This window comes from Chelonoidis abingdonii, chromosome 1, assembly GCF_003597395.2.
Source record: "Chelonoidis abingdonii isolate Lonesome George chromosome 1, CheloAbing_2.0, whole genome shotgun sequence".
NCBI classification, from domain to species: Eukaryota; Metazoa; Chordata; order Testudines; family Testudinidae; genus Chelonoidis; species Chelonoidis abingdonii.
This window is the reverse complement of record NC_133769.1, coordinates 196813938-196841544: the sequence shown is the minus strand read 5'-3', so window position 1 is coordinate 196841544 and position 27607 is coordinate 196813938. Positions and strand designations below refer to the sequence as shown.

The window sequence follows — 27607 nt, the reverse complement described above, 5'->3', positions numbered from 1 at the left end:
AAGAAAATCAGTCCCCGAATTGAACGCGCAGTTGAATGAAAGTGGCTGAGTTTTGTATGTCATGTACAATTCGAAGTAGGGCAAAGCTGGGACAAATCACAGTCATATTGCCCTCCCATCCCCAGACCATCTGCAGCAGCAATTCCTGCACTCAGACCTTCCCTGCCATTCTGTTTAGTTCTCTCTGGCCACAAGGGTGATGAGACTGGGGCAGGCATACTCAAACAGCCCACATACACACGGTGGCACTTGCACACACATCATTTTCAATACTAATATGGACATGCTGTCCCCCGCAAAATCCATATCACTGGTGTTTAGGTATATACAATAACATGAACTTTCCAGAGAATTTGCTGTAAAAACCCTTAGTCAGCCTTAATCTTTTCCTCCAACTTTTAGCTATTGACTATTGCGATTTAGTATTTTAATTGGTTAGAACTTTACTGAAAATGCATTGCGAGGATGCCTTTCTTAAAAGTGCTGTGAAAAGTTCTGATGTACTCCCACAAAAAGAAGTGAATTCTGTGTTAAGACTTAACACAATGCTTTTACAGTCTTTATATGCTTAAGTACTAACGTAAGGTGACCCAGCTTGAAATTCTCTGACAGACAGCCGGGCTATCTCTAGCATATGCTTAATGGGTTTGATAGTGCTGTGGCTAGTTTATATTGCATTATTTTTGATGGTTTATGTATTTTTATGTTTACGCTATTCATCAGACATCTTAAATCTGCTGGTTTTTAGCTGCTGCAATTTTGAATTCACTATAAAACTGCATTTTTGCCTTTTAGATAGTTTATAAAAGAGTCTTATCACAATACTAGTGACAGCAAAACGATATATTCAACGAAGTGTGTGTATGTTTCAGACGTTAACATCATAACTCTGCTGCTTTTTAATAGGCAGAGATAGTTGACAGGTTGAATGCCAGCTATATGTCGCTTCAGGCTTTGTAAATTCTACACATCATTAGGCGTTTTGCAAGAGCTGAGAAACCTGAGTTATTTCATGTGTTTGGAGCCTCAGCGCTATCTGCTGCTGAAGTACCTTTTTGGGGTTGGGGAAGAAAGAAGATGATCTTAGGAAAGGTTTCTTCCCTCACACACTGATAGATGCTTCCAGTTTCTGAGTTGCTCTCATCTTTTATCTAGATTACTAGTTTCCATAGGAAAACTGGTAGAGAATGCTAGGTGATTAAAAAGGAAGTATTAGTGCCCTCCTCCGTTCAGATTGGTGCTTTCAAGTATTTGTTACTGTACTATATCTTCCCCATCTTTTGTAGCTGTGTGATGTATTCTGCCTTGCTACTACCACTAATGTTCTTCAGCAAAGATGCTAATCCCGATTTTCCATGCACAAACTCTCTTTTAAACTTAATTGCATAAATATTAACATGACTTTAGGTAACAAAAGAAACTCTGGAATCTGCAGACACTGTGAAAGGGATGAATGGCTTCACATTTTAGAAGAAAATTTGCAAATCTGGAAAAATATGGGGCACTCTGCCTTTTAACTCTCAGAGCTGATCAGAATAGAAAGGTCTCATGAGGTTTATTTTGGAATATTTTTTCCCTTGTCTTAAAAGAGAGCATCTGAAAATGTGTTTTATTTTAGTTTCTTCCTTTGAGGAGATGTGGTCTAGTGGTTTAAACACTAGACTGGAGACTGGGAACTCCTGAGTTCTAATGCTAACTCCAGGACTATAGACTTGGATGAGGCACCACCTCTCAAACTCAATCATTTCAATTCTCTGCCTCAGTTTCCTCACTTCTAGAATAGGAGAATATGCCTTACTTATCTCACAGGAGCACTGGGAGGATTAATTGGGTAATATTTGTAAAGTGTTTGCTAAACTAAGTGCTACTTATGATCAAAAGCCACTAATTAGAATATAGCCAAAAGAACAAATTTAAGACTAGGCAAAGCTGTATGGATGGACATAGAGTTTAAGAAAACAAGCTCCAATTTCAAGCAAAATATTCTGGACCAACTTTCTGAATTAAGCAGATGAAATTGTGTGAATATATTTGCACACGGCTATCTTCCATGCATAAACACAGAGGAGCCCCAGTCTTGACTGGGATCCCTAGGCTCCCCATATGTCAATAAATAAGGAATTCGCAGTGTGTATTCACAAATCAGACTAGATACGATCACTTAGACTAACTGATTGTGTGTGCACAAACACCTAGAATTTACACTTGTATATTAGGTATTTATGTACATAAATTACACCTAAATGCACACACTTAAATTTGAAAATCTAGCCTTTTTTGTGTGAATACTGTATCCTTCATCCCAAAAGCGCTTCTACTTTGAAATTTCCACTATGCCAGTTGTCGTCTTAAACCTCCTGAATTCAGAGCCGCTTCAGGATATGTTTACAAGCTTTTAATCTGGTGAAGGTCTTTCAGTGAAAAATTTAACACTCACAATGTTGACATCCCATTCTACCCCAAAAAAATCAATTAATTTAAAAAAAATAAAATAAAATATACCATACCCAAGCAGAGTTTTACTTCAAAAAGGAAGATGTGCCAGAGACTCTATTAATGTCATTAGGGACTTTGCTATTCCTTTTGACTTAACACAAAAGGCACTCAGTACTGTGATGGACAGCTGTTTCAAAGCTGAGAGAGAGAGTTTGTGCTTGAGATTTCAGTAGTACAAATAGCCAAACTCCATCAGGGTCTTTTAAAATCAAGCATACCCCAACCCCTGGTGGAATATTATCAAAGTTAAGCAGCTTGTTAACAGACAGTACAATAGATTTGTTGAGAAAGGAAATTAAGGGTTTGTTCCTGTCTTATCTAGCAAAGCACTTAAGCATCAGACTGATCGCATGCTGAAAGTTGAGGACATGCTTAAGTGCTTTGCTGTTTGGAACTAGAGAGCTCAGCCTTCGCATGATAAAGCCCTAAGTGGAGGTTTATTGAAGTTCAGATTAGTTTGTGGACAGGGTGATCTCAAAAGGTTAAGATCAGAATCTAGAGCTTTTGGGAGGGGGGTTAACCAGACTTCCAGTTAGAGAGTTTTTGACCTTGCTAAGTAAATCTTCTGTTTTCTAAACTGAACATATTCCAAAATGAAGCTCTCCCATCTAAATAGTTCTATCTCACTGCTTACATGGGCTTCACGCGTGTAGTTTCTGAATGACCAACAGTCATTAATAGACTTTATCCTCACAACACTCCTGTAAAGGAAGGAAGTATTATTCCCATTTTGCAGATGGAGACCTGAGGCACAGGGAAGATTTAAGCGACCTAGTCATGGTCACACAGGAAGTCAGCGGCTGAGCCAGGACTTGAACCTGTGTCCACAGCTATGCACTAGCAACTAGACCATCCTTCCTGCTAGTTAAAGTTACAGATTTGTGCAGGAATGTAGCTTTGGATTTTTTTTCTCTACAACATTCTGGGCATGTAAGTAATAGTAAGCAAAGATGAGAACTGATGCAATACTTGTTGGTTATTAGGATACAGTCATAATACAGGATATTAGTACTTTCCTTCAGAACATTACATTGGTGCTATCTTCAGGGGTGAATTTATTGTTCTACTTAGAAAGGTGGCTTTTGTCCTCTTTCAGTTTTGCACCTCTTCCTAAAAATTGCTTCTGCCAGTTTCCTTAAGGGAATTGGGCAGGTAATACATCTTGCACTGAACTTAAAATGTCGTTCTTTTACTAGAGAACAAAAGTATGAAATTGAATCTTGAAGCTGTCTAGATTGCACATATTAGTTTAAGAAAGGTTAACTCTGATGAGACAGACTTTGCAAATGTATATCTTTCAGTCAAATGAAATGGCACTGGTTCAGTGAAGCAAGGTCCCTCTTCTAGCAATTGCATTACTCCTTATAGAAAAATATTTGCACTGAATATATGCGTAGAGTGTGTTTGAAAAAACACAGCTGTCTTAAACATGCTTAAGATAAATTTGAAATGGTCTCCATTTTCGGAGTCAGTGTGGTGCACCAAAGGAGTATTTGTGCTCTGTGATCACCTCTTCCAACTTGCACCAGGTATCGGCGATGGCTGGGGTAGACTGAGACACCCAAGCCACACACTAACCCCACCCCTCACCCCGCCAAGCCTCTTTATGCCAGCATCCATGAGTAGTAGTCAACTAAGTCAACTCTTGTGCCACCTGAGATCCTCGATGGTCCAGATTTAGAGCCACTTTGTGCCTGCAGAGCACCACAGACCTGCCAGAGCTGCTGCTTCTAGTTCACGCCAACTACTGCATGACAGGTGTTCAGTTTCTGATTGCTTGCTGCAAAAGAAAACATTTGCATCCTTCTACATAAGTCAGCCCTAGGTTATTGTCTAATGTGCCACCTCAAACTCTAAGATGAATGAATCATCTCTAGGGGTTCTGGATAAACTTTCCTGAAATAGCAAACAGTAACTATTTACAAAGCATTAGAGGTAACTGTCCACAACTGTTATGTATAATCTACTACAATACTCTATTTATGCTGCTAATATTCCAGTCACTGATCCAGACAGTGAATGTCTGGAATTCTTATCTAAGAGTTTTTAACACTGCAGCCTGTCATGCGTATCCAATATAAAAATATCCTGGTTAGGATAGGATATGCCACTCTAACTAATGACATACAAAGTTAGGTTTTTCTCTGACATAATTCTCCGTTCAGATGTGCTCAGTGGGAGAGCACAGATGTACATGGCGTTCGTGAGTAGCTGAACAGGATGATTCTCACTAAACATGATCTTACCTTAAAATAAATAGAAAAAGGATGATTGAAGCCATTTAATGTTACACAGTAGCTGGACTGAAGGAAACATTGTAGTATTCTCCTAATAGTGGGCTTCCATGCAATAGGACATAAGAACACAAGAACATAACAAAGGCCCTACTGGGTCAGACCAATGGTCCACTGTAAGGGTGCAGACTCACGCCTGCGGCACCTTCTGCTGGTCATCCTCAGGAATTAGCTCACCAGCCCTCTGGAGCACTCTCTGCCAGCTGGTGATCTGCTACCGCTGGGCCCCCGTGTCCCTCCCAGGACCCAGGTGCCCTTTTAACTGGGTGCTGCCCCTGGCAGTACCCCCACAGTCTGGGTCTCCCCCTCCCAGGGGAACCCCCACCCACTTCACCTCAGTCATAGCTACTGTCCAGTCTCCATCTAGCCCGTGTTCACTGGGGCAGACTGCAGTATAAGCCACTCATCACAGACAAAGGGGTTTGGACCTGCTGCCTCTGGCTACCTGTGGGCTGCCCCTGCAACCCAGTACCACACCTGCAGCCTGGGGCTTTCGTAGGCCGGAGCTCCCCGGCTCGCTTGACCTTTCCCCAGCCCTGCTCCACTCCAGATACCTGGTTAGGTCCCTGCAGCCAGGTCCATCTCCCTCTACAGCTAGAGAGAGACTGCCTGGGCTTCTGGCTCACAGCCTCTTATAGGGGCCAGCTGGGCCACAGCTGAGCCTACCTTCCCCAATCAGCCCAGGCTTCTTTCCGCAGCCACAGCCCTCTCCTGAGCTGTTTTAAACCTTTCAGGGCAGGAGCGGGGTAACCACTCTGCTACATCCACCTAGCCCAGTATCCTGTCTTCTGACAGTAGCCAATGCCAGGTGCCCCAGAGGGAATGAACAGAACCGGCAATCACTGAATGATCCATCCCCTGTTGCCCACACCCAGCTTCTGGCAAACAGAGGCTAGGGACACTCAGAGCATGGTGTTGCATCCCTGCCCATCCTGGCTAATACCATTGATGGACCTATCCTCCAGGAACTTACACAGTTCTTTTTTGAACCCTGCTATAATTTTGACCTTCACAACATTCCTTGGCAATGAGTTCCATAGGTTGACATTGTGCATTGTGTTAAGTACTTCCTTTTGTTTGTTTTAAACCTGCTACCTATTAATTTCATTGGGTGACCTTTAGCTCTTGAGTTATGTGAAGGAGTAAATAACATTTCCTTATTTGCTTTCTTGACGCTAGTCAAGATTTTACAGACCTTAAAGGGATTGGAAATGGAGTCATTTTTCCGCAAGATAGTGTCCAACAAGGGACTCTCAAATGCCCAATTTAGTTTCCCAGAATGATACCATCTGGGTAGGGTTCCAGTGTACAGCAGTGGTTTCTTGTCGTTATCCTGGTCTCTGCTAGAGAACCATGTATATAAAATGTATTGTAAAAACTACTGAAATAGCATATGGCATTTATCTGTACTTTGCTATATGTGGCCAGGATGCCATCTCAAGAATATTCAGAGTATCCAAAATGCACTTTGCTTATAAATGCGGTATACCCAGAACTGTGAATAAGTATGTAAGACCTTATGAAACAAGGTAATGGTCTAAAGGTGCTCAGTGAAAGTGTGTAGAATTCTGACACTTTGTTTTAAATTGGTGCCTTTTAAGTAAATTGAGTGTATCAGGAGTGCTTTGCTATGGCCATAGAATCAGAGGAACCCAGAGTGATCAATTAAAAGTTCTGAACGGTTAATGTTTATATCTATCTTTAATTTCTGTAAATCCTTCCGTGGCCCCCACTGCCACAGAAGTCAGTTGGGGTCAATGATTTATGTGGGATTTGGACTGGATCCTTAAGTATTGTCATCTCATATAAACCAGCTGACGCCTGGCTTTCTATTTTGGAGGCTGTGTCCATACAATTTGTGAATTCTGTATGAGATTATGAACTCTCTATATGTATCTTTACCAAGCTGCAGATTCCATTTTGAGGTTGCAGCTTTTTGCCTTCTCTGTTGAACTGAAATTTCAAAGGTAGAAGGCAAAGGCTAACAAAAGAGGGTTGTTGACTCAAGTGACACTTGAAAGTAGTTGCTCTAGACAAGAGGCTGGATGCTTCCCAGAGGAACTGATTTAGCAGGGGAAAGGTCACTTAGCAACAAAATCACCTGGTACCATAGGATTCTGTCAGCCTCAACAGGAGACCAGGGAATAACCTGAGAGAAGAGAGTGGCATGTTATAAAGGACACAATTTCCTGTATTTGCTCTCACTCTCTGGCTATTTGTCACTAGCTTAAGATGAGGGAAGCTGCTGCAGGAGCCAGATGAGTTGGTGGCAGGGGGTGAGTTGCCTGCCTGCCTACCTACCTGAACAGAAATGGGCCCCTAAGGACTCCCAGGGAAGGGTGAGCTAGAGTGAGGGAAAATGTGTGTAGGGTCTATTAATTTTGTATGGATCTGTGTGCTTCTCATGTGACCAGGTAAAGAGCAATAACATGTTACACGTCTGCATGTACTATATGACACAGCTACCACATGGCTTTGGAAAGTTAAATGTACTCTAAAAGGCTCACACCTGTGGGTGGCGTTCAGGGAGAAGTTGTTGTTTAACCTGTAAGGGGAATCTTAGACGTTAGCACTGTTTTCAGGGGCTGGGCACCAGGGCCACATGGGCGCAGTTCTCAAGAGCGGTGCTAGACAGGTGGTCTGCACTCTGTGTGCCTAGGGACCTCAAAACTCTGAAAGTCTGTTCGGACTCTAAAGGCTTAAAATACCTGGGGATCCATAGGTTAGATTCCTCTCACAGCAGTCCCATGGGCCACAGGCAGTAGTAGTCTGACCAGATCTGTGACACAGAAATAGTTGTTTTGTATTTGAACTGTGCTATGTAGTTAGAGGATTTGGAGTTGCTTATAGCAATGTAGAAAATTTGATGATAACATTCTACAGAAATGCTTTATTTAAAGGCTTTTTCATAGGGTAATTTTAATTGTAAATAATCATTACATTATAACTCACTTGTTTGGGATGTCTCGTTTATTTAGATTGCTTCCAGATAACCACTTGAGAATAGTCTGATAGAGAAGAGTAACATCTGCTGATTAATCATGATAGAATTGGCAAAAGTTCTCCCTTTGTTCTGTATTCAACCAGTTCCAAGGCATTAAGTAGTTTTAACCAGGAGTGAAATAAAGGTTGAATTTTAAGCTTCAGGATTTTGACACAGATACTGCCAAGTTAAAATTAATATACTGAAATGTAGTGAATGTTATTGAATATAGTATTGTGTTTCAGTTAGGTCTTTTCAGACCTTTTCTAATGGCTTCTTTGCTTAATTGGGATGGTAGGCAAGTGGATCGCATTACTTCTGCTAGCCTTGTTTTTTGAGCGTTTGGGATATGGATAGATTCTGTATGTTATGCAAGGAAAAACATTAAGGCCCCATCTCTACACTAAGAGACTAGGGGTGCTGGATATGTTTTGAAACATGGTTGTTCCCTGAAAGGCAGTAAGTTCCTTTGGCCACTGAAGACCATACCATGTCATGTTTTAAACAATGTGCAAACTAGAACTTAGTGCAGAAGGTCAGAGAAAGTTAGTACAAGCTTCATGGAGGGAAGTGACATGCTTCAAGTTGCAGGTAGGGAAGATGATTATAACAAAGGTTTTCTGAATGCATTGGAGATAAAAAGGCAAGGATAGGAGAATTGCAGTGGTCAAGGAGAAAGATGACCCAGGTATTGATAAGAGTTTGAATCACAGGAATGAAACTGGAAGGGACAGAATTTAATATTTATATTAATCAAACCAATTTAAATACCGTTGACTACTTAAATATTGTTGACAGTGTCCTTTATGAAGGTATCTTAAAATATTTGTTCTAAAATTGTGTAAATACTATTTATCTTAATATCGGTCTTGCCACAATTTTCAGTATGCTAGGAGAAACAAGAAGTGGAATGGTATTAAGGACCATGCCCACCAGCCGTAAGTGGACAGTAGTGGCACCTCTGACTTTGCTATCTTGATTTTTCAGCCCCAATGTATATACTTTCGCACTGGTTATATCTGTCTTAGTGACATGTTGTGGTTTGCTGCTTTTTAGGTTTTTACTATTAACGTTTTGAGGGAGGCATAAGGGAGGATTTCTTTAAGGATGCTGGAACTCCAGGATTGCAATGTTGAAATATTTGGGCTTGCTATATAAATAACTGCATTCTATTCAGAATTTGTAAGAAGGCAATGATGAACAGCAACATGCATTAGGTTTAAGTGACAGTAGCTGCTTATATCAGGTTACAAAGAAGAGTTAATCACAGATGAGTAAAATGTCTTAAATATTTATTTTTTTATTTTAATAATCTGCTATCTAGAAGATAGTCTCATGTACTTGTAGAGTGGTATTTTGTTGGGATTTGAATGCCTGAGAAATCAATGGCTTTTGAAGCTGTGTAAGCTAAATTCTGGGGGTTTTTTAAAAACAATACTGTTAAATTATCTAAATTTAATTAAAAAATGAACAGTGGAACTTGATAAAGGGGCCTGAGTCACGAAATTGAGCTCTGTAGCCAAACTTTGAAGTATGTTAAGGACAGAGCAGAGTCATTTAGTTTGGTTTTCTCCATCCACAGCCACAAACCTCAGGTTTTAGATTCTTGTCTTATCCTACAAGCCAACTGAAATACTCTTGGCATTAACTAATGGAAAACTGCAGTAATTAATTTTACCCCAGAGAGTTGAATATTAACTAAATGCTATACTTGCATTCGTACAACTATGTATACGTATTTTGGTGGTCTATAGGTATATGTAGATTCTCACATGATGATACAATAGTTAATAGTTTGCTCACTAAGGGATTATAATTAATAACTGCAGTTTTCCTTTGTTTAAGGCAAGAGTAATATATGAATTAGACAAGAGTCCAAAACTTGACGTTTGTGGCAGTCTCTGGAAAAAATGGAAACAAATGACTCTGGTATTCACATAACAAAGTATGTCTCTGAAACTGATAAATCTTTGCCTTCGACTTAAAAAACTTGAGCATGTGTTTAACCAAGTGTTGAAATCCGTCTTTATTGAGAAGGGACATAAGCACAAGCTTAATTTCAAGCACATACTTAAGTTGCATTGAAATCATAAAGTTAAATATGCACTTGTGCTTTGTTAACTGTGCCCTTAAGATTGCATACTACCAAGTGTGATCATTATAATTTTATCAAACACTACAAAAAACAGAAACATACGATTATGCTCTGTTCAGGGTTGAAATAGTCCTTTTTATAGTATGAGTCAAGATCTAATCTGCAGGGCACAGCTGACAATAATGTTTTTAATTGTGACCTGCAGGGAGGTGTACTGCAGGGAGCAAGAATGGCTTTTTTTGTCTGTGCAGTTTGATGGTAACAGAGATAACAGAGTCCAGTACATAAAGAAGAATAACAAGCTCCAAGAAATAAGAGTGATGGTGGTGCTGGTGATGATAAAGTTGTGCTGTTTTGGACAATTACTGTAGTCTTGGAAATGGGCCCAACCTGCAATGTTCAGAATGTTCAAATTGAAACAGAAGCTTTGTTACCTTATTAGAGTAGAAATTTTCTTATTCCTATAGTTAGATTTGGCAATATCCAGCAGATCTTCTCATTTGAAATCTTTTACTGATGCAGTATGTAAGTCTTCTCCGTGAGAATCTGAGACCCTTTAAAAGCAGCCCAGATCTGTGGAAAATAGTCTTTCACAAGTCTTGAGTTTGGCTTCTTTCAAGATTATACATTGGCGCTGATGCAAATAAGAGTAGCTTTGCAGACTCATCTGGAAAATTTCTCTGTTATAACCATCAAAGCTTCTGTTCTAGTAAGGTGGCAAAGCTTCTGTTTTCAGGATTCCTGGAATAAAACAAGTGGGTTTACTGAAGGCAAGTCATTTAAGATAAGTCTTCCCCAGCCAAAAAGGATTAAAAAACAAACAAAAAACAAAACAACAAAAACATGTTTTGGGCCATTACTGTGTAATGTTAGAAATGGGCCCAACTTGTAATGTTCAGATCCATTTAAAAGCTTCTCTAAAATTCAGAGGTATTGGTCTCCTGAGTTTTGGCTCAGGTCCATTACCATATAAAACAAACACCTTTATAGTCATCTTCATTTCTCTTCTATTTCCTGATGCTTGTTCTCCTTCCTCATGTACTGGATTTCAGTACCCCTGTTACCATCAAAGCACTCAGGCAAAACAGCCATTCTTGCTCCCTCCATTAGGCAGGTCACATGTAATGAAGCACTGGTCAGCTTTGCACAGGTTAGAGCTTGACTCTGACTATAAGCCAGAATTAATTCAACTCTGAACAGAGCTGAGTCTTTCTGTTTTTTTGTAGTGTTTGATAATGATGTAATGATTACACTTAATAGTATGTAATATTAAGGGTGCAGTATCAGAAGGGTAGCCGTGTTAGTCTGGATCTGTAAAAAGCAACAAAGAGTCCTGTGGCACCTTATAGACTAACAGACGTATTGGAGCATAAGCTTTCATGGGTGAATACCCACTTCGTCAGACATGAAAGCTTATGTCAGAAAGCTTATGCTCCGTTACATCTGTTAGTCTATAAGGTGCCACGGGACTCTTTGTCGCTTTTTACAGGTGCAGTGAATCTTAAAGAACCCAATTAAGAAAATACAAGTGTATATTTAACTTTATGATTTCAATGCAACTTAAGTATGTGGTTGAAATTAAGCTTGTGCTTAAGTGCTTTCAGAATAAGGAAGCACTTCAACACATGAGTAAAGTTAAGCACTTAAGTTTTTTGCTGAATTAGGTTCAGAACGCAGAGTTTGTTACAAATCTCTGGTATGCTTTTTGAGTTACTGATGTAACCCTTTTCACTTAGTGCAGTGTGGTTATTCTCTGTCTGAAAGACGTTATATATGAAATCAGAGGTTGATTTGATTCACTTAACTGGGCCTTGGAAAAGTTGGATGAATCATGCCATACCTTGGGTTGATGGGGGCTTTGCCTGGTTTTACCTACCTGGATATATACTATGAAACAGACTGAGTTCAATATGAAATGGAGACAGTACAGGAGCTATTAACAGTAGAGGAAATGCTCAATCTCAAATAAAACATGTCTAACTGCAGCTTGACTATTTAGGCTTCTGTCATCAGATATGCAGAGCACATTTTGGCCCCAAAACCTCCGTCATCCTAATTTCAGATTTTTCTCCATACTAATAAAATTCTACAGTTCATAGTTTGGAAATCCTATTTATATCTCAAGTAAATTCTACTGACAAACATTCATAAGGTGCATATAATGTAACTCTGTGAAATGCATCTGGACGTGTGTATCACATTTATTAATATATGTTTTTGTTTACTGAACAGTTTGAAATTAAGACAAACAGGTTTGAAAACAGATTTCTGTTGAAGGCTGGGTCTACACTGAAAACATTTGCCAGCATAGTGGTGTATTGTTTTGTTTTTAACAACATAGCTATGCCAGCAAAATCCTCTATGTACACAATTAAACTGGCAAAAAATGCTTTTGCTGTACTAACTTATTTCACTCTCCAAACCAAATGTTATTAATAGGGCATTTTAATGCTTATCCTTATATTTGGTTTGCTTTTGTTTTCTCTATAAGGCCAATAAATTGTAGCAGTTTAATTAAATTTGTTTAGAAACTGATGTAATTAAATCAGTGCAGCCTTTTTGCATGGACACTCTTATTTCAGTTTGAGTGCCTCATATCAGTGTAGTTTAAGCTCAACCAGTATAAGGTATTCTTCTTCGAGTGATTGCTCATATCCATTCCAGTAGGTGTACGTGCCGCGCGTGCACGTTCGTCGGAAGACTTGTTACACCTAGCAACTGCAGCGGGCCGCAGGTCGCCCCTAGATAGTGCCGCACGTACATGAGCGGGTAATATATACCCCTGCCGCCACCGCCCGCTCCTCAGTGTCCTTACTTACCGCGTGGCGTGGTCGTTGAACTAGTGGAGTGCGGACTAGCTGTCTCACGTCCTAGCTTCTCTATCGTTCTGTTATAGTTCTAGTTTAGTTTTATTTGTTAGTTTTAGTATAGTTGTAGTTATTATGTTCGTGTAATATAGTTAGCGGTTCGGGGGCGCTGCCTCTCCGGCGCGGGTATGCCTGGTTCGCACTGGGTTCACCGTGTCGGCCTGTAAAAGCACGCATGCCCACCATGCAACCCCATTGTGCCTGCTTGAAGTGCATGGGGGATACGCACATATCGAGAAGTGCTGCTTTGCCGCCTTCAGGGACCGAGGACCGAAGCGGCGAGCCGCGCCTCAAGACGCTCCTGATGGAGCGGCTGTACCGCATCTCGGCACCGGTGCGCGTTCGGCTCCGGCACCAGATCTCTCGGTGCCGCTGAAACCGGTCCCGCCCTTTCTCCGGCACCGGCTCCGAGGAGGGCGCTCGACGATCGTCTCCCTGGCTAACCAGCCCAAACGAGACCAGGCACCACGCGGCCATGTTTGGCCGTAGCAGGGACTTCGTCGCTCGGCCAGGCGGGTCGTCAGGCGATCTACAGGCGTCTAGGAGGATTCCCGTCCCGCCAGACCTAGCGATGTCGTCAAAACAATACACGAGAGCCTTCTCGTCGGCCCGGGAACCCTCATCGCCCTATAACGGAGCCTGTGTGCCGCCACACCGGCCGCCGTGTGCAGGTTCACATCAAGGGCACGCATACACCGTGCAAGCCTGCCTTGGACTCTCGATCCGCCGGTTCGATCTCGGCACGCGATCTCGATCACCGAGGAGGTCTCGTTCGTGGGGCCGCTCGCAGTCCGCGCACCCTCTCACACGGCACTCGTTACTCGTCGGCGCAGGGTCTCACGCCGTCCCGTACTCCGGCACCGTTCTGCTCCCAGCACCGTTACGCCACCGGGATCTCGAGGGTCGTTTCCCCAATCGACGATCCAGCATCTACGTCGACTCCCGGGCAGAGCTGGTGGCAGGCCGCATCTTGATCGCGGACGCAGCGTTATGTCATCCGGCACGATTCGACCGAGGCGGTCTTCGCCGTTTCTAGCACGCGGCCATACTCCCGCTCGGCCTCACCTCGCCCTGCAGGGCTCTGCTTTACTTGCGCGGACGTGCTGTACCTAGACGCTGAAAGACCCCGCCTCTCTTTGCCGAGAGTCAGCAGGAGCATTGGCTCCGCAAGTGGGGTTTTGGACCACTGGGCTACTATCAAGCCCGGGGCCCTCAGCATTCCCCCCATCAGTCTGTTCAGAGCACAGGGCTCCGGAGGCTATTCATTTCACGCCCTCTCATCCCTATGGAAGGGCGTATCCATCTCGGATGCTGAGCTCGCAGAGTCAGAGCCGTGCTCCAGCAGCGCCCGAGACCGCTCCTGCCAGGTCCTATCCTCCCCGAGAGCGGTAGCGCTGTGACAATCAGGCAGTTCCTCCCCACTGACCTTCAGGACCCAGCGATCTCTCAGGCGGCGTTGCGCAATATGACATCAGGCTGGAGAGGCTCCGAGTCGCGAGGACCGGTCAGTGACCATACTCTCGGCGGACGCGCACTCTCGCCCTCTGCCTTTCATAACGGCCACTCCAGCATTGCACCACCATCATGGCAGTCGCCTTGCTTCCGTTCCCCGCTGCTCGGGAGTGTGGGAGCTACAATACTGTTTTAAAGGGCTTGATGTACGTTTATGTCACACCACCCCCGTGTTTCCTCGTCGTTCAATCTGTAGATGGAGACGCCTGGGACCAAGCCTTCGCCAAGTTCAGGGGCGAGGCGAGTATGGACCTGCTTGGCCGAAGGTCTCTTCAGCGCCTGCAGCTGCCGGGTCTCAACCAGCAAAGCTCTGCTCGGCGTACTCGTCCACATAGGCAAGCTGATAGTTTAAGGGTTCCTCCCACAGCACTCGTAGAGTTGCGCCTTCTTGACGAGGGAGAAAAAGTTGACGCACTTCTCCTACGGGTGCTATTTGGCCGCAGGCTCGGGCCGCCAGACTCTGGCTCCGGAGTCACTATAGCCGATCGTTGTGGCTTCACGGTACTTGTATCTCTCGGGAACTAATACACATCCCAGGACCTTCCGTTTGGGGCCGGTGCTGTTTGAGACAGACTGACCCTCGGCTGACAAGCCCAAAGATAATAGTCTTATGCGTACCCTAGGGAGAACTATGACCGGAACCGCGTAGACCATTCAGGCCTCAGCAGGCACGGCCTTACCACAGGCAAAGCAGGACTTTGACAGGCCGATAGAAACGGCAGGCGCGACAAACCAAGGTCCCCTACAGCCCTTCTCCGGCCGAAGCCTCGTTTTGAAGGGCGCCGAGGGCGCGTACCAGTTCTTCACGGCATCATCTCACTTCTCCAACCGTCTTTTGTTCTACCTCCTCCGGCGTCGTGCAGCTTACTTCGGACGCTGGGTCTCCGCACGCTGCGGCTTGGATACCCTCGTTTGCTTCGTACCCGCCCTCACACCCTCTCCTCGTCCCTCTTCAGGCCCCTCTCAACGAGCAGATCCCCTCAGGAGGTGCAACCTCCTCGCAAAGGGGCATAGAGGAGGTTCAGAAGAACGGAAGGCAGGGGATTTTACTCCGTTACTTTCTGATCCCTAGGCCAAGGGAGTCTCGACCCATCCTTGACCTACGACAGACTCAACAAATACTGGTCAGTTGAAGTCCAATGGTTTCCTTGGGGACCATTATTCTCCCTGATCCCGGGACTCGTTACGTGCTGACCTGCAGGACGCATATTTCCTATAGCCATCTTCCGCCGCCATGGAGGTCTTCGCTTCGTTGTCGGCGGCCGTCAACTACCAATTCACGGTCCCTCCGGTCGGCTCTCGATGGCCCAGAGTGTTTACCAAATGCATGGCCGTAGTCGTCGCCTTTCTTCTCTCGCATAATGTGCATGTGTTCCCCTACCTCGACGACTGCTTATCAGGGGCCCTCGAGGACTGAGTCCTCGCGATGTCGCATGGTCAGCCTCCTTCTCTCGAGTAGCCTGATGTCTAATGCGAGAAGGCCACTCTATCCCTACTCAGAGGATAGAGTTTATCGCGCCCGTTCTAGACTCACCTAGCCACGGGCGTTCTTCCTTGTCCGCGGTGTCAAGCTTTGACAGACCATCATCACAGGCTGACAGCAGCACCTCTACGCTACGTACTTGCCTGACACTCTTGGGCACATGGCGGCCTGCACATTCGTTAACGGCCGATGCTCGACTCCGCCTCCGCGCTCCACGTCTGGCTCATCCACTCAGCTCGTCAGACAGAGGTCCGTTAGATTACCGTAATCACGATTCTAGCAGTTCTCCATCTCTCTCCAGTAGGAGGCTGGATCAAGTCCAGTCATGTGTGCAGGGCTTCACGTTCCATCTGCCCAGCCCTCGCTTACCTAACGACGAACGCATCGGACTTGGATGAGAACTCACCTAGATGCCCTGCGGACCCAGGGTCGCTGGTCTCCTCCCGAATCGCCTCCCATATCAACGTGCGAGAATTGAGGGCGGTCCGCCTTGCTTGTCAAGCGTTCCATCGCAGATCCAGGGTCGCTGTGTTTCAGTTTATGACAACCAACGGCGATGATACTATGGGAACAAGCAGGCAGAACGAATCTCTCTTCTTTGTCAGGAGGCCATGACGTTGTGGGACTTTGCATAGCCCACTGTTCACTAGTCGCTTCCTTCCCTCGCGGGTCGGAATACCCTGCGGATTGTCTCAGATCGGGTCCTTTGCTCCACGAGTGGTCCCTTTGCCGGACGTCGCCCTTGCGCTCTTCGAGGTGGGGCATCCCATTATGGACCTCATTTGCATCCCGCAGAACAGAAGTGCCGGTGTCTTGCTCTTTCAAAGTGCGAGCCGGGCTCGTGGAGAGCCTTTCTGATTCCATGGGACGACACTCTTCTATGCGTTCCCTCCGTTCCGTTGTCCCCAAGGTCTTCTAAGGTGCGCAGGGACAGGGCCGCTGATCTGATCCTCTGGCATGGCCCAGCAGCATTGGTTCTCTTGCTGTGACCTGTCGGTAGCGGACCCTGTTCCCCTGCCTCTTTACCTGGATCTGATCACGCAAGACCACGGCCGGCTTTGTCACCGGACCTCCAGTCGCTGAACCCTCAGCGTGGCTCCTGCGTGGCTGACTAGGTCCCAGTTGCATTGCTCTTCCCAGTGAGCAGGTGCTTCTGGGAGTAGGAAGCCGTCTCAGAGGCGACATACGTAGCCAAATGGAAGTTTTACGTGCTGGGGTGCGGAGAGGCGCTTCACCCCACCGATGTTTCCATCCCATCGTTCTCGAATTACCTTTGGTCGCTCAAGCAAGCAAGGCCTGGCGTGTTCTCTCTCCGGTTCACATTAGCGGCTATCTCACACTTCGACCCAGGTAGTACGGCGGCTCTGTCTTCTCATACCTGATGTGGCTAGATTCCTTAAAGGGCTGGAGCGTCTTTACCCCAGGTCGCCCACCGGCCCCCTTGGGATATTCAACCTGGTGTTGTCCGTCTTATGTCCCCCGTTTGAGCGCTGGGATGTGTTCCCATCTCTACTTGTCTGCGAGACAGACATTCCTGGTGGCCATCACTTCTGTAGGCGCTTGTCAGAAGCTGCGCGCCCTCGTGGTGGAGCCCCCGTAAACGGGTGTTCCATCGGACACGTACAACTGAGGCCACACCGCTTTCTCCCAAGTTGTCTCGGCTTTCATGTCAACCAGGACAATATTCCTACCCATATCTTCCGAAACTCATTCGGTCGCCAGGGAGCAGTCTACACTCCTTAGACGTGCGAGAGGTGCTCGCCATTTATTAGAAACAGACCAACGTTCCGTAAATCCACCCAGCTTTTGTCGCCGTAGCTGAGCGAGTTAAGGGGTTGCCAGTCTCCTCGCAGAGGATCTCCTCGTGAGTGACATCCTGTATACGGCATGTTACGACCTGGCCCATCTCGCTCGGGCCATGTAACTGCAAACTCTACTAGAGCCCGCATCATCGCAGGCGTTCTGCGCGAGTACCGCCAGAAATCTCCAGGGCAGCGACCTGGTCTCCATGCACACCTTGCTTCCATTACGCCTCTTCCAGCAGTCCAGGGATGACGCAGCCTTCGCTCTGCCGTGTTACGCATTTTGACCTTCACTCCGACCCTCCGCCTAGTAAGGCTGGGAATCACCTACTAGATGGATATGAGCAATCACTCGAAGAAACACGTTACTCACCTTTGTAACTGTTGTTCTTCGAGATGTGTTTGCTATATCCATTCCAACAGCCCTCTCCTTCCCACTGTCGGATAGCGAGCGAGAAGAATGAGGAGCGCGGGCGGCGGGGTATATATTACCCGATGCGGCGCCACTATAGGGCAGAGACCTGCCGGCCCGCTGGAGTTGCTAGGGTAAAAGTCTTCCGACAAACGTGCATGCGTGGCGCGTACACCTACTGGAATGGATATGAGCAACACATCTCGAAGAACAACAGTTACAAAGGTGAGTAACCGTGTTTTCTCAGACTGAAGTAAGAGTGTCTACAATTGCGCTAACTTATTTAAATCAATTTCTAAACCAATGTAGTTAAATTGGTACAATTGTCTCATACAAACATGGGTTCTGAGGGGCATGTTTGCTAGTCTGTGAAAGACAAGTGGAGTCGTATGGAGTTACTTAAAACGGTAGTGCACATGGTTTTTTCTCATATTGATAGGATGAGTGGTGGTTTTTTTTGTTTTTTTTTGGTCTTATTGGACTTTTTAGCTGGGCAAAAATATTCTCGGTTTAACTTGGGAGAAATCTGTTAACCTTAGTTACAATTAAAATTGCTAACTTTATAGTTGCTACTGAAGTAAAGACAAGAGAAATATCCCTTACATCGTTATGCTACCAGAATGGCCTATACGCTGTTACACTTCCTTTCCCCTGAGCCATTATAACTGAGTACTAAACCTGGACCCTTCATAAATTTTAATTAGTGAATTCTTACCCACAATAGGTAAAAATAATGATTTGGAGTGAGACTAATGGATTCCTGACATTCCTGAGCAGCCTTTCTGTCCCAGGGACTGAAACCTGTTGTACACTTAAAAGTTTTGCCACCATAGCCGCGTCAATTAGAAGAGTGGGAAGAATCCACACCTCTAACTGACATAGATATGCCAGCAGCAAACTAGTATACATGCACTTATACCAGCAAAAAAGTCATCTTGCTGGTATAGCTTATTTTGTTTAGGGAACTGGTATAAGGTGTAGCAGCAAAATAACTCTCTTGCTCCTATAAGCTGCATCTCCCCTTGGAGGGTTTGCTGGAGTAGCTATACTAGCAACTCCTTTCTAGTGGAGACAAAGCCGCATGAGCGTCAGAGCAGTTTATTCACTCTACAAACTCCTGCCTATTAGAGGCTGCCACAGCAGAGGTTTCACTCTTCTTCTCCTCCTTCCTTCTTTTACTTGCCACTCTTCACGGCTCACTACAGCAGAGGGGGAGACCAAATGGAGCACTTGGAGAGAGACAGACGGTGCTAGCTTCCTGATTACTTCCCCAATCACACCTCTCCTCTTCCTCTCTAGAAGCTATTCCCTCTTCAGGAAGGGAGAGTCATGGAGAACTCTCATAAAGAGCAGAAGAGAGGATGGGAAAGACTGTGCTGGGGAAGTCAATATGAGAGACCTGAAAAGTGAGATGCCCTATTAAGATGATAAAGTAGGTGTGCGCCTCCCATTCACCCAAGAAGGAGTCAGAGTGAGCGCAGGCCTATGGTTATATGGGGAAAGGGAAATGGTATAGTGGAGGGTTCTCCACAGATCTAGATAAGAATCCTATTTGTAGGATATTAACTGGATCTGACCCAAACTCTGAGCTGCTGGGAGTTCTTTTGTCACTGATTTTGGATGTGTGTTATTTTCAGAGTTGTGGTTAGTTCTGAGCATGTTCTCACAATGCAAAACGAAATGTGCCAAAACACTATCTTTTGTCTGAGTCCTGCTGTATTGATGCAGTGACAGAAGGAACTATATAGAACGAGAACATCTATTAGAGGATTTTGGTTTGGGTTTTTTGTCTGCTTGGTCTGATATGAGATGAGGTCTTGTGGAACAGCCTGAAAATTATCTTTTTGGAGGCCCTGATAATGAAGATAGTCACTGTATAAAGAAACTTGCTGATATGCACTTGAATGCACACTCTAGCCTCCAGCTGTCCCCCTTACCACCAAGTTATTTAGAGAATTATCCTTTGCAGGGAGGTGGAAAATTAAGGATTGGCAAAAATGAAGAATACTCTGTGAAGAATAACCATGTGTGATTGATCGTATCAAAAGCCATGACTAATTTGAGCAAAGTTAGCATTGAAAGAAGACTCTAAAATTTGGCAGCCAGTATAAATAACTGGACATTTTAGGGTAGTCTTTGTAGAAGTCAGTGCTTTGCTATATTGCCAGGATAGATAACAACTCATTTCAATTCCATTCTCACAAAAATGCTGAAAGATAGCAGTGTTCATGCAATTCTAGGATAAAGAATCAACCAAAAAGTTTGCCTCAGTTCTGATAGTTTAATGGCAGGCCTGAGTATGCTTGCTTCTTATACTCTGGGAATTGTACTGTTTCTTTGTCATTTAAAGTTGGGAAAGTTTGAGTTGCTTTATAACTCCAAAACCAGAGATTTAAATCGAGGAATGGAAACTCTATTTTTCTTCTACAGCTTAAGAAGTCCGATTCCTATAAGGGGCTGTTGATGGCATGTTGGGAATTTTTTTTCTCATTTTTGTACAGTGTTTGTCATTCTTTCACATGCTCCTCCCCGTTTTTGACAGTAAATCTCTGTAGCGAGGCAGACACCATGGTCAAGTGGACTGAGCACAGGTTTAGGATCCAGGAACTCCTGAGTTCTTCTTTGAGTAGATGTCACTATGGCTGCTCCACTTCAGTTGCACTTGCGTACACTTGCACCTTGCACTGGACACCTTCACCCTGAGATGGACCCTTACAGTGTCCGTTGGTTAGTTTTGCTAACCCTTTGCCCTTCTCTGTTTTATTACTTAGTATTTTCTTACATTTTCTGTGTGTTTGTGGGGACCTCCCACTATTCTCCTTTTCCCCAGTGGCTTCCCTGCCCACCTTGGTTCCTTTCTTTGAAGCCCCCTTTTTGCTCAGGGTATGCCCAAAACTTCGGGTTTTAAACCTTGCCAGACCTGCAAAAAGTCTTCTCCTCTCAGCAACTGACAAATCAGCTGCCTCCACTGCCTTGGGGAGGTGCATATTCTGTTGAAGTGTAAAGTCTGCACTGACTTCAAGAGCAGGTCTGGAAGCTGAGGGAAGAGACAGGCTCAGGTTACTCCTTGTGGAGCATTTCTTGAGGTCTGAATGTCCTGGTGATCTCCACAGCTTAAGCTCCAACAAGCAAGTCTCAAGGGATAGCTTCAGAACCCTGGAAGCATTCCAAAAAGAGAAGAGACAAGTCCCCTGATGGAGAGTAAAAGAGGAAGGGGAAGTTGCATCCCAGTGCATGTACCACCGAGGCTCCTAACCTCCCCTCTTCCGCCCTCCCGACTGAGTGTCACGGACCCTTGAAAATGGCTTTGAGTTTTTCCCAAACAATGAAGCCTTGTTTAGCACCAGCATCTGGACCCAATTCATAGCCCTTTGTACACAAGGACTCTTCAAAGAAACTGGCATCAGTTCTGGCTCCCCCCAGTATCAATCCTGGTAGCAGCCAGGAGTATAAGGGATGTGTGGATCACTCAGCTACCTGTCCCCAGTACCAATAACGCCGGTCATCCAGCAACTTACTTCACTGGTGCCAAACTGATTCCTGCTCTCAAGGGATCTCCTAATCCTTGAGGAACCTGACTTATCTCTCCTGCCCGGTACCAAGAGAGATCATCCAGAGGCACCATTAGTCCAGCTGATGCCTTCGCACCTGCTGACGCACACATCCTACCATCAGCTCCAGTGCAAGCTCCAGAACCATTGTGACCAGCCCCACAATCTAGTACCTGTAACATAAGGCCCGAGATTTTGTTTTTAGCCGCAACATCCTAGTTGTTGGGAACTGAAGATTTTATGGGCAAAATTCTGTGAATTAGGCTTGTTACAAATAAAGCTTAGCTTTTTGAATCTCAACATCTACTGCCATTAAATAATTCAATCTCCCACTTAATTTCCCACAACTGTGAAAACCTAAGTTGATACCAATTAAAAATATGCTTAAAAATAAAAGTGATATCTGTCAAAATTACAAAAAAAAATGAAGATCAAATTCTGCCCAAGTCTACACGTGTATCAGAGGGCTGTGGAACCACCCAGGAAGTGGCCTAGGTACCAGAGGAAAAATTCCTCTGTCCTTTTGATATTTTGATTAAGAGCCATGAATCACTCCTTCTGGCCCCATTGCTTCCTCCACTCTTTCCTCCCCTACCTCTGACCTTATTTCAGAACATTATGGGAGCAGATCACATCAGACAGATGGGGCTAGAAGTCATTACATCAGGCTACGACATTCACTTCTTCATCCTCATTCCTAATTCTCTTTCATGGTCCCGTCTCATGAGAATCACCATGTTTAGTCCCTCCCTTCATCAGGATGTGGCTCTATTTAAGTTTCTCCCTGGTACCCAAGAAGAAAGGAGAATGGAGGCCAGTCCTAGACCTCAGAACTCTGAACACATTCATCTGGACACAGAGGTTTGGGATGCTAAGGTTAGCAACAAGAATACTATCTCTAGATCCGGACAATTGGTTCATAGCCCTTGACCTTCAGGATGCCTATTTCCACCTACTGTTGCATCTTGCTCACAGATGCTTTCTACAGTTCACAATTAGCAACAATCACTGTTAATATGTAGTGCTCCCCTTCAGTCTCTTGACTGCGCACAGAATTTTTTACTGAAGTCCTTTTGGTGGTGATGGCCTCATTTAGGGGGAAGGGATAGCTCAGTGGTTTGAGCATTGGCCTACTAAATCCAGGGTTGTGAGTTCAAATCTTGAGGGGGGCCACTTAGGGATCTGGGGCAAAAATCAGTACTTGGTCCTGCTAAGGAAGGCAGGGGGCTGGACTCAATGACCTTTCAAGGTCCCTTCCAGTTCTAGGAGATTGGTATATCTCCAATTATTATTATTTATTGTGATGATTGGGGATAATGGTCTTTCTCTGTCTTGATGACTGACTCCTCAAGGGATGGTCCCTTCTCAGAGTGCAGTCTGTAACCTGCAAGTCCTTGATCCTCTTCCATTCCTTTGGACTAAACCTCAACACACAAAAGTCCACTTTGACACCTGTCCAACACATTGAATTCATGGGGGCTACCCCAGATTCCACAATTGCCAGAGCCTTTCTGCCTACAGACAGATTCATCACTATGACCAACTTCATCTCTATACTTCAGAGGAGCTCTCAAACCACAGCACAGACTTTCCTGCAGATGCTAGGCCACGTGGCAGCCTGCATGTTCATTACACGCCATGCCAGACTGCATTCAAGATATCTCCAGGCCTGGTTCAGAACAGCCTACACAGCTTGAGCAAAAGGATATCTGTTCCACAGAAGGTTCTTGACTCCCTAAATTGGTGGAAGGATCCCCGCAAGGCCTGTGTGAGGACCCCATTCACATTCTGCCCACTGAAACACAAAAATAAGAACCATCACCATAGATGCCTCATTGCTGGCTTGGGGCACTGCTGGGTTCATTGCCGAACCCACAGGCTGCATGTTGCTCTGTAACGGCCCTGTGTGGACCCTGCTGGACTACGTTAACTCATCCATGGAACCTAGAGCAGGCCAGCACAATCTTCCCAGGAAAAAGGTCCAGTCCCGGAACTGGCCAAGGTAATTAAGGGCCCTAGGTGTCATCGAAGGGCAGCTCTTCCTTTTCTCCATGTTTGGGTGTGGCGGTCAGGTTGTAAAAGGGAACACACAGACCTTCCCCCTCCCGGCCAGAGACAGAGAGGAGAAGGGAAAGGGGAGAGGTCCTGGTTCCTCAGAGCAGAGGTGGGAGAGAATGGTCCAAGCAACCTCCCTAATTTCTCTCTCATTTTTTTTCATAAAAATCCCTAAAAGTCTCAGAGCACGGTTGGCATCTCTGCACTAGCATAAAATCCCTTATGCCAGTGCATAATGAAGCAGTCTTCTCTCTTCCCAAATGTCCATTGCCGGAGCAAGAGGTTGGATGGATCAGGAGCCAACTGATCCAGCTTTACACTGTCAGGTAATTCCTTTCCATACAGAGAATTCTCCCCTGGTCAATTATGGACAGAATTCAGACCCTTTCGCACCCTCAGAGTGACTTAAAGAGGCTGGCAGCATAGCAGAGAATTCTGACTTCCTATAACGTTGCAAAATTCAAATGTAAGTATATAGCTACAAAAATTCAGTAGCTTGTATTGACAAGGGAGTGAAGACTCCATCCTTAATGAGAGTTATCATATCACCAGTTGTAAGTTTTTTGCTGAGTGTGACCTTTACAGTCACTTATGTCTGAAAAAAGCATGTGTTTTCAAAACAGCACTATTAATTAGCTGCCACTTTATTGGCAATTCTTAACCAGTTTCCTTCTTGACAGCTGTTTGTTAAAATGCCCAGAACTGTGCCAGGCTCCTCAAAATACAGGTGCATTTCACATGGGCCATACCCAAAGAGTTTGCAATCAGATCTGATGCATGATGCAAGAGAGGAAATCCTAAACAGTCAGTGGAATGGGAGATGAGAAAATGGGAGTGTGACAGAGTCATTCAAGCCATCTCAGCATCCTGTTGAAGGCATTGGTGTCCTGACACTTCCTGCTTAAGAAAAATCATTTTTGGCCAGCGAGATATAGTCCTCCAGAGGCGTAGAAGGGGCAGAAGGTGATACGAGCCAATAGAGAGCTAGAAGGACAGTTAAGAAGACTTGCTGCTCCCGCTGGGAGTAGAGCTGGGTGAGACTGGGACAGAAGAGGAGTGCTTCGATGCTAACCCAGAATTCCAAGGCCAGGTCAGTCCCTTGGCTTAAAGTACTGCAACCAATCACCTGACTTTTGTGCACATGGATATGTTTGTTTGTTTAAAAGCAGAGTCTGAGTTAGCTGTTGTTTAACTGTTTGAAGGATATATGCTGAACTTATGACATGGGCCACCATCCTCCTCTACATCTTCTAAAGTGAGGTAGAGTGCTGTGACTGGTTCGGTCCTAGAAACCCTCTTGGGACTGTCACCTGATGTGCTGAGATTACCTCTGAGCCTGTTTTCCCTGGCAGCTTGGGACTCCAGAACTCTGTCTTGTTGAGTCAGACACGGTAGCCTGCTGCAACACAGACCCTGGTCTGGTCCACGCCCCCAAAGCTGCAGACTTTACCTACAACTGCTCAGCAGGTTACCTATCTCGGGCACCCAGACATTCAGCTCCCAATGGGATCCAGACCCCAAATTAATCCATTTTACTCTGTATAAAGCTTATTCAGGGTAAACTCATAAATTGTCCATCCCCTATAACACTGAGAGAGAGAGAGATGCACAGCTGTTTGCTCCCCCAGGTATTAATCACTTACTTTGGGTTTATTAATAAACAGAAGTGGTTTTATTAAGTATAAAAAGTAGGATTCAAGTAATAACCGACAGAACAAAGTAAGTCACCAAGCAAAATAAAGCAAAAACAAGCAAGTCTAAGCCTAATACTTTAAGAGACTGTTCACACGTAAAATCTCACCCTCAGATATGTTGCAATCTGTTCTGTTCCACCCCCTTTTATAGCTTTGGCACAAGGCGGGAATCTTTTGTGTCTCTGGGTCCCCACCCGTCCTCCTAAGTGGAAAAGCACCAGGCTTAAGATGGATTCCAGTATCAGGTGACATGGTCACATGTCCTGTGAGACCCCAACCTCCATTCTTCTGGCCCGCACATACCCAGGAAGGTTTGCAAGTAAACAGAACCATTTACAACCAATTGTCCTAGTCAATAGGAGCCATCAAGATTCTAAACCTCCATTAGGGGCCCACACTTTGCATAATTACAATAGGACCTCAGAGTTACATTTCATATTTCTAGCTTCAGATACAAGAATGATACATGCATACAAATAGGATGAAGACACTCAGTAGATTATAAGCTTTGTAATGATACCTTAAAGAGACCTTTTGCATAAAGCATAGTCCAGTTACATCATATTCACACTCATAAGCGTATTTCCATAAAACATTATGGAGTGCAGTGTCGCAGGCGCATCTGCTCACCCTGAGGCAAGGGGACACAACAGCGTTTACAAGGAATTACTGTGACGAGACATGGAAGGGCATGTGTTGTTATCCAACTAATTTTTAGCATCTTGGGAAGCAGAACAGCTAAAATGTGTGTAGTTCATGGGACTACGAAGTGCTCTTTTACTAAGTTTTTCAAGTCCCAAAACAATACGTACTACATTACAAATGTGTGTCTGGATAATTAATGATATCTCTGTTTTCAGAAGATTGAGTGTATTATTCATATTTTTTTTCATTTTTTGCTATAAGTTTATGGTCAGTATGTTTTATAGAATCTTCTATAGGTTCACACTATAGGTTGATACTGTAGGTATCTACTACTCTGAGATTGTTGAGATGATAATTATATTGCAGTAGTTTGGATAAAGTATCTGAATTGTATTAAAGAAACAGATGTTCCTGATTTAGTGTCCCAGTAGACCCAGGTGGTATTGGGACTGTGGATTAGTGGGCAGAGAGAGATCAAGAGCATTGCAGAGATAATGATGTGCTGCGACTGGGAGAGGAAAGAACGAAGCTATTCCTTCATAGTTTCTGCCCACCTTAACACATGGAGTAACATTGACAACTGACATGAATTTAATTTTCCCAAATGTGGAAAAAACAATCAAGATCATCAAAAGGATGAGATGCCCCAGAATGAAGGGATATTGAGCATCAGAGCATGGGTCTTGGTGGGGAAACTGGGTATCAAATATCAGAAGGGTAGCCATGTTAGTCTGTATCCACAAAAACAATGAGGAGTCCGATCGCACCTTAAAGACTAGCAGATTTATTTGGGCACAAGCTTTCGTGGGTATCAAATGTTTCTTGTTGGCATTTGGAAAATGTTTCACCGAGCAGCATGAAAAATATTAACCATGCCAAACTTTTATTTTCCTTTCTTAAAACTTCTTACAAAAAATTAAATCTGCTATTATAAATTCCTATCGAAGGAAAATTGAAATGGAGTCCTCATATATTGACAACATATTTTCTTGTATTCGTTTTGTTTTCAGATGAACTGCTTCAGAAAGAGCAAAACTACTCTGATGATGGCTTGGCCAATATGATCAGTGAGCCCAGGATCAGCTATGGAAATGATGCCCTCATGCCTTCATTGACTGAAACTAAAACCACAGTTGAACTTCTTCCAGTTGATGGAGAATTCAGCCTAGATGACCTTCAGCCATGGCATCCTTTTGGTGTTGATTCTGTCCCAGCCAACACTGAAAATGAAGGTAATTTAGAATCACTAAGAGAAGGCCCCACCCAGAGTGTTTTGAAGTGAGTTGTTGTGTGATGATTGATTCATGTCCTAAAAATATTCGCCTTTTTAACTTAAGTAGGAAATTATACATTCTGATTGTGGGAAATGGTCTGCCACACCTGCCTGGCTTCCTTAATAGGACAGAGAATGCTGATTACATCTCAGATGTTTAAGTACATCATAAATCTCAGAGTTGAATTTAATCTACTTCCCTTATTATAAAAATAGCAAAATTTAAGTGATATTCTATAAATTAATGGGGTTAATGTGTTAGAATTATGTGCATTTTAAAATCACTTAAACAGGAGCTTTTAATTGCTAGCATCAAAATGAATAAGCACAGTACCCTAGAGTCATACTAAAAATAAAGCGTTGTGGTATAAGTATACATGTGATTTTACTGATTAGAATATTTTCCAGTATTTATTACCAGGGCATTCTGCATGCACTCACCATT

General features: G+C 44.4%; 1 protein-coding gene across 4 annotated transcripts in view; it reads left to right on the top strand.

Moving 5' to 3' along the window:
• APP (amyloid beta precursor protein) overlaps window positions 1-27607 on the top strand; it is a 384911-nt gene that overhangs the window by 326568 nt on the left and 30736 nt on the right. For all 4 annotated transcript variants that reach the window (XM_075073302.1, XM_075073299.1, XM_075073298.1 and 1 more), the window contains one exon: window positions 26900-27121. In XM_075073302.1, coding sequence (XP_074929403.1) covers window positions 26900-27121 — 222 coding nt within the window. The remainder of the gene's footprint in view (window positions 1-26899; window positions 27122-27607) is intronic.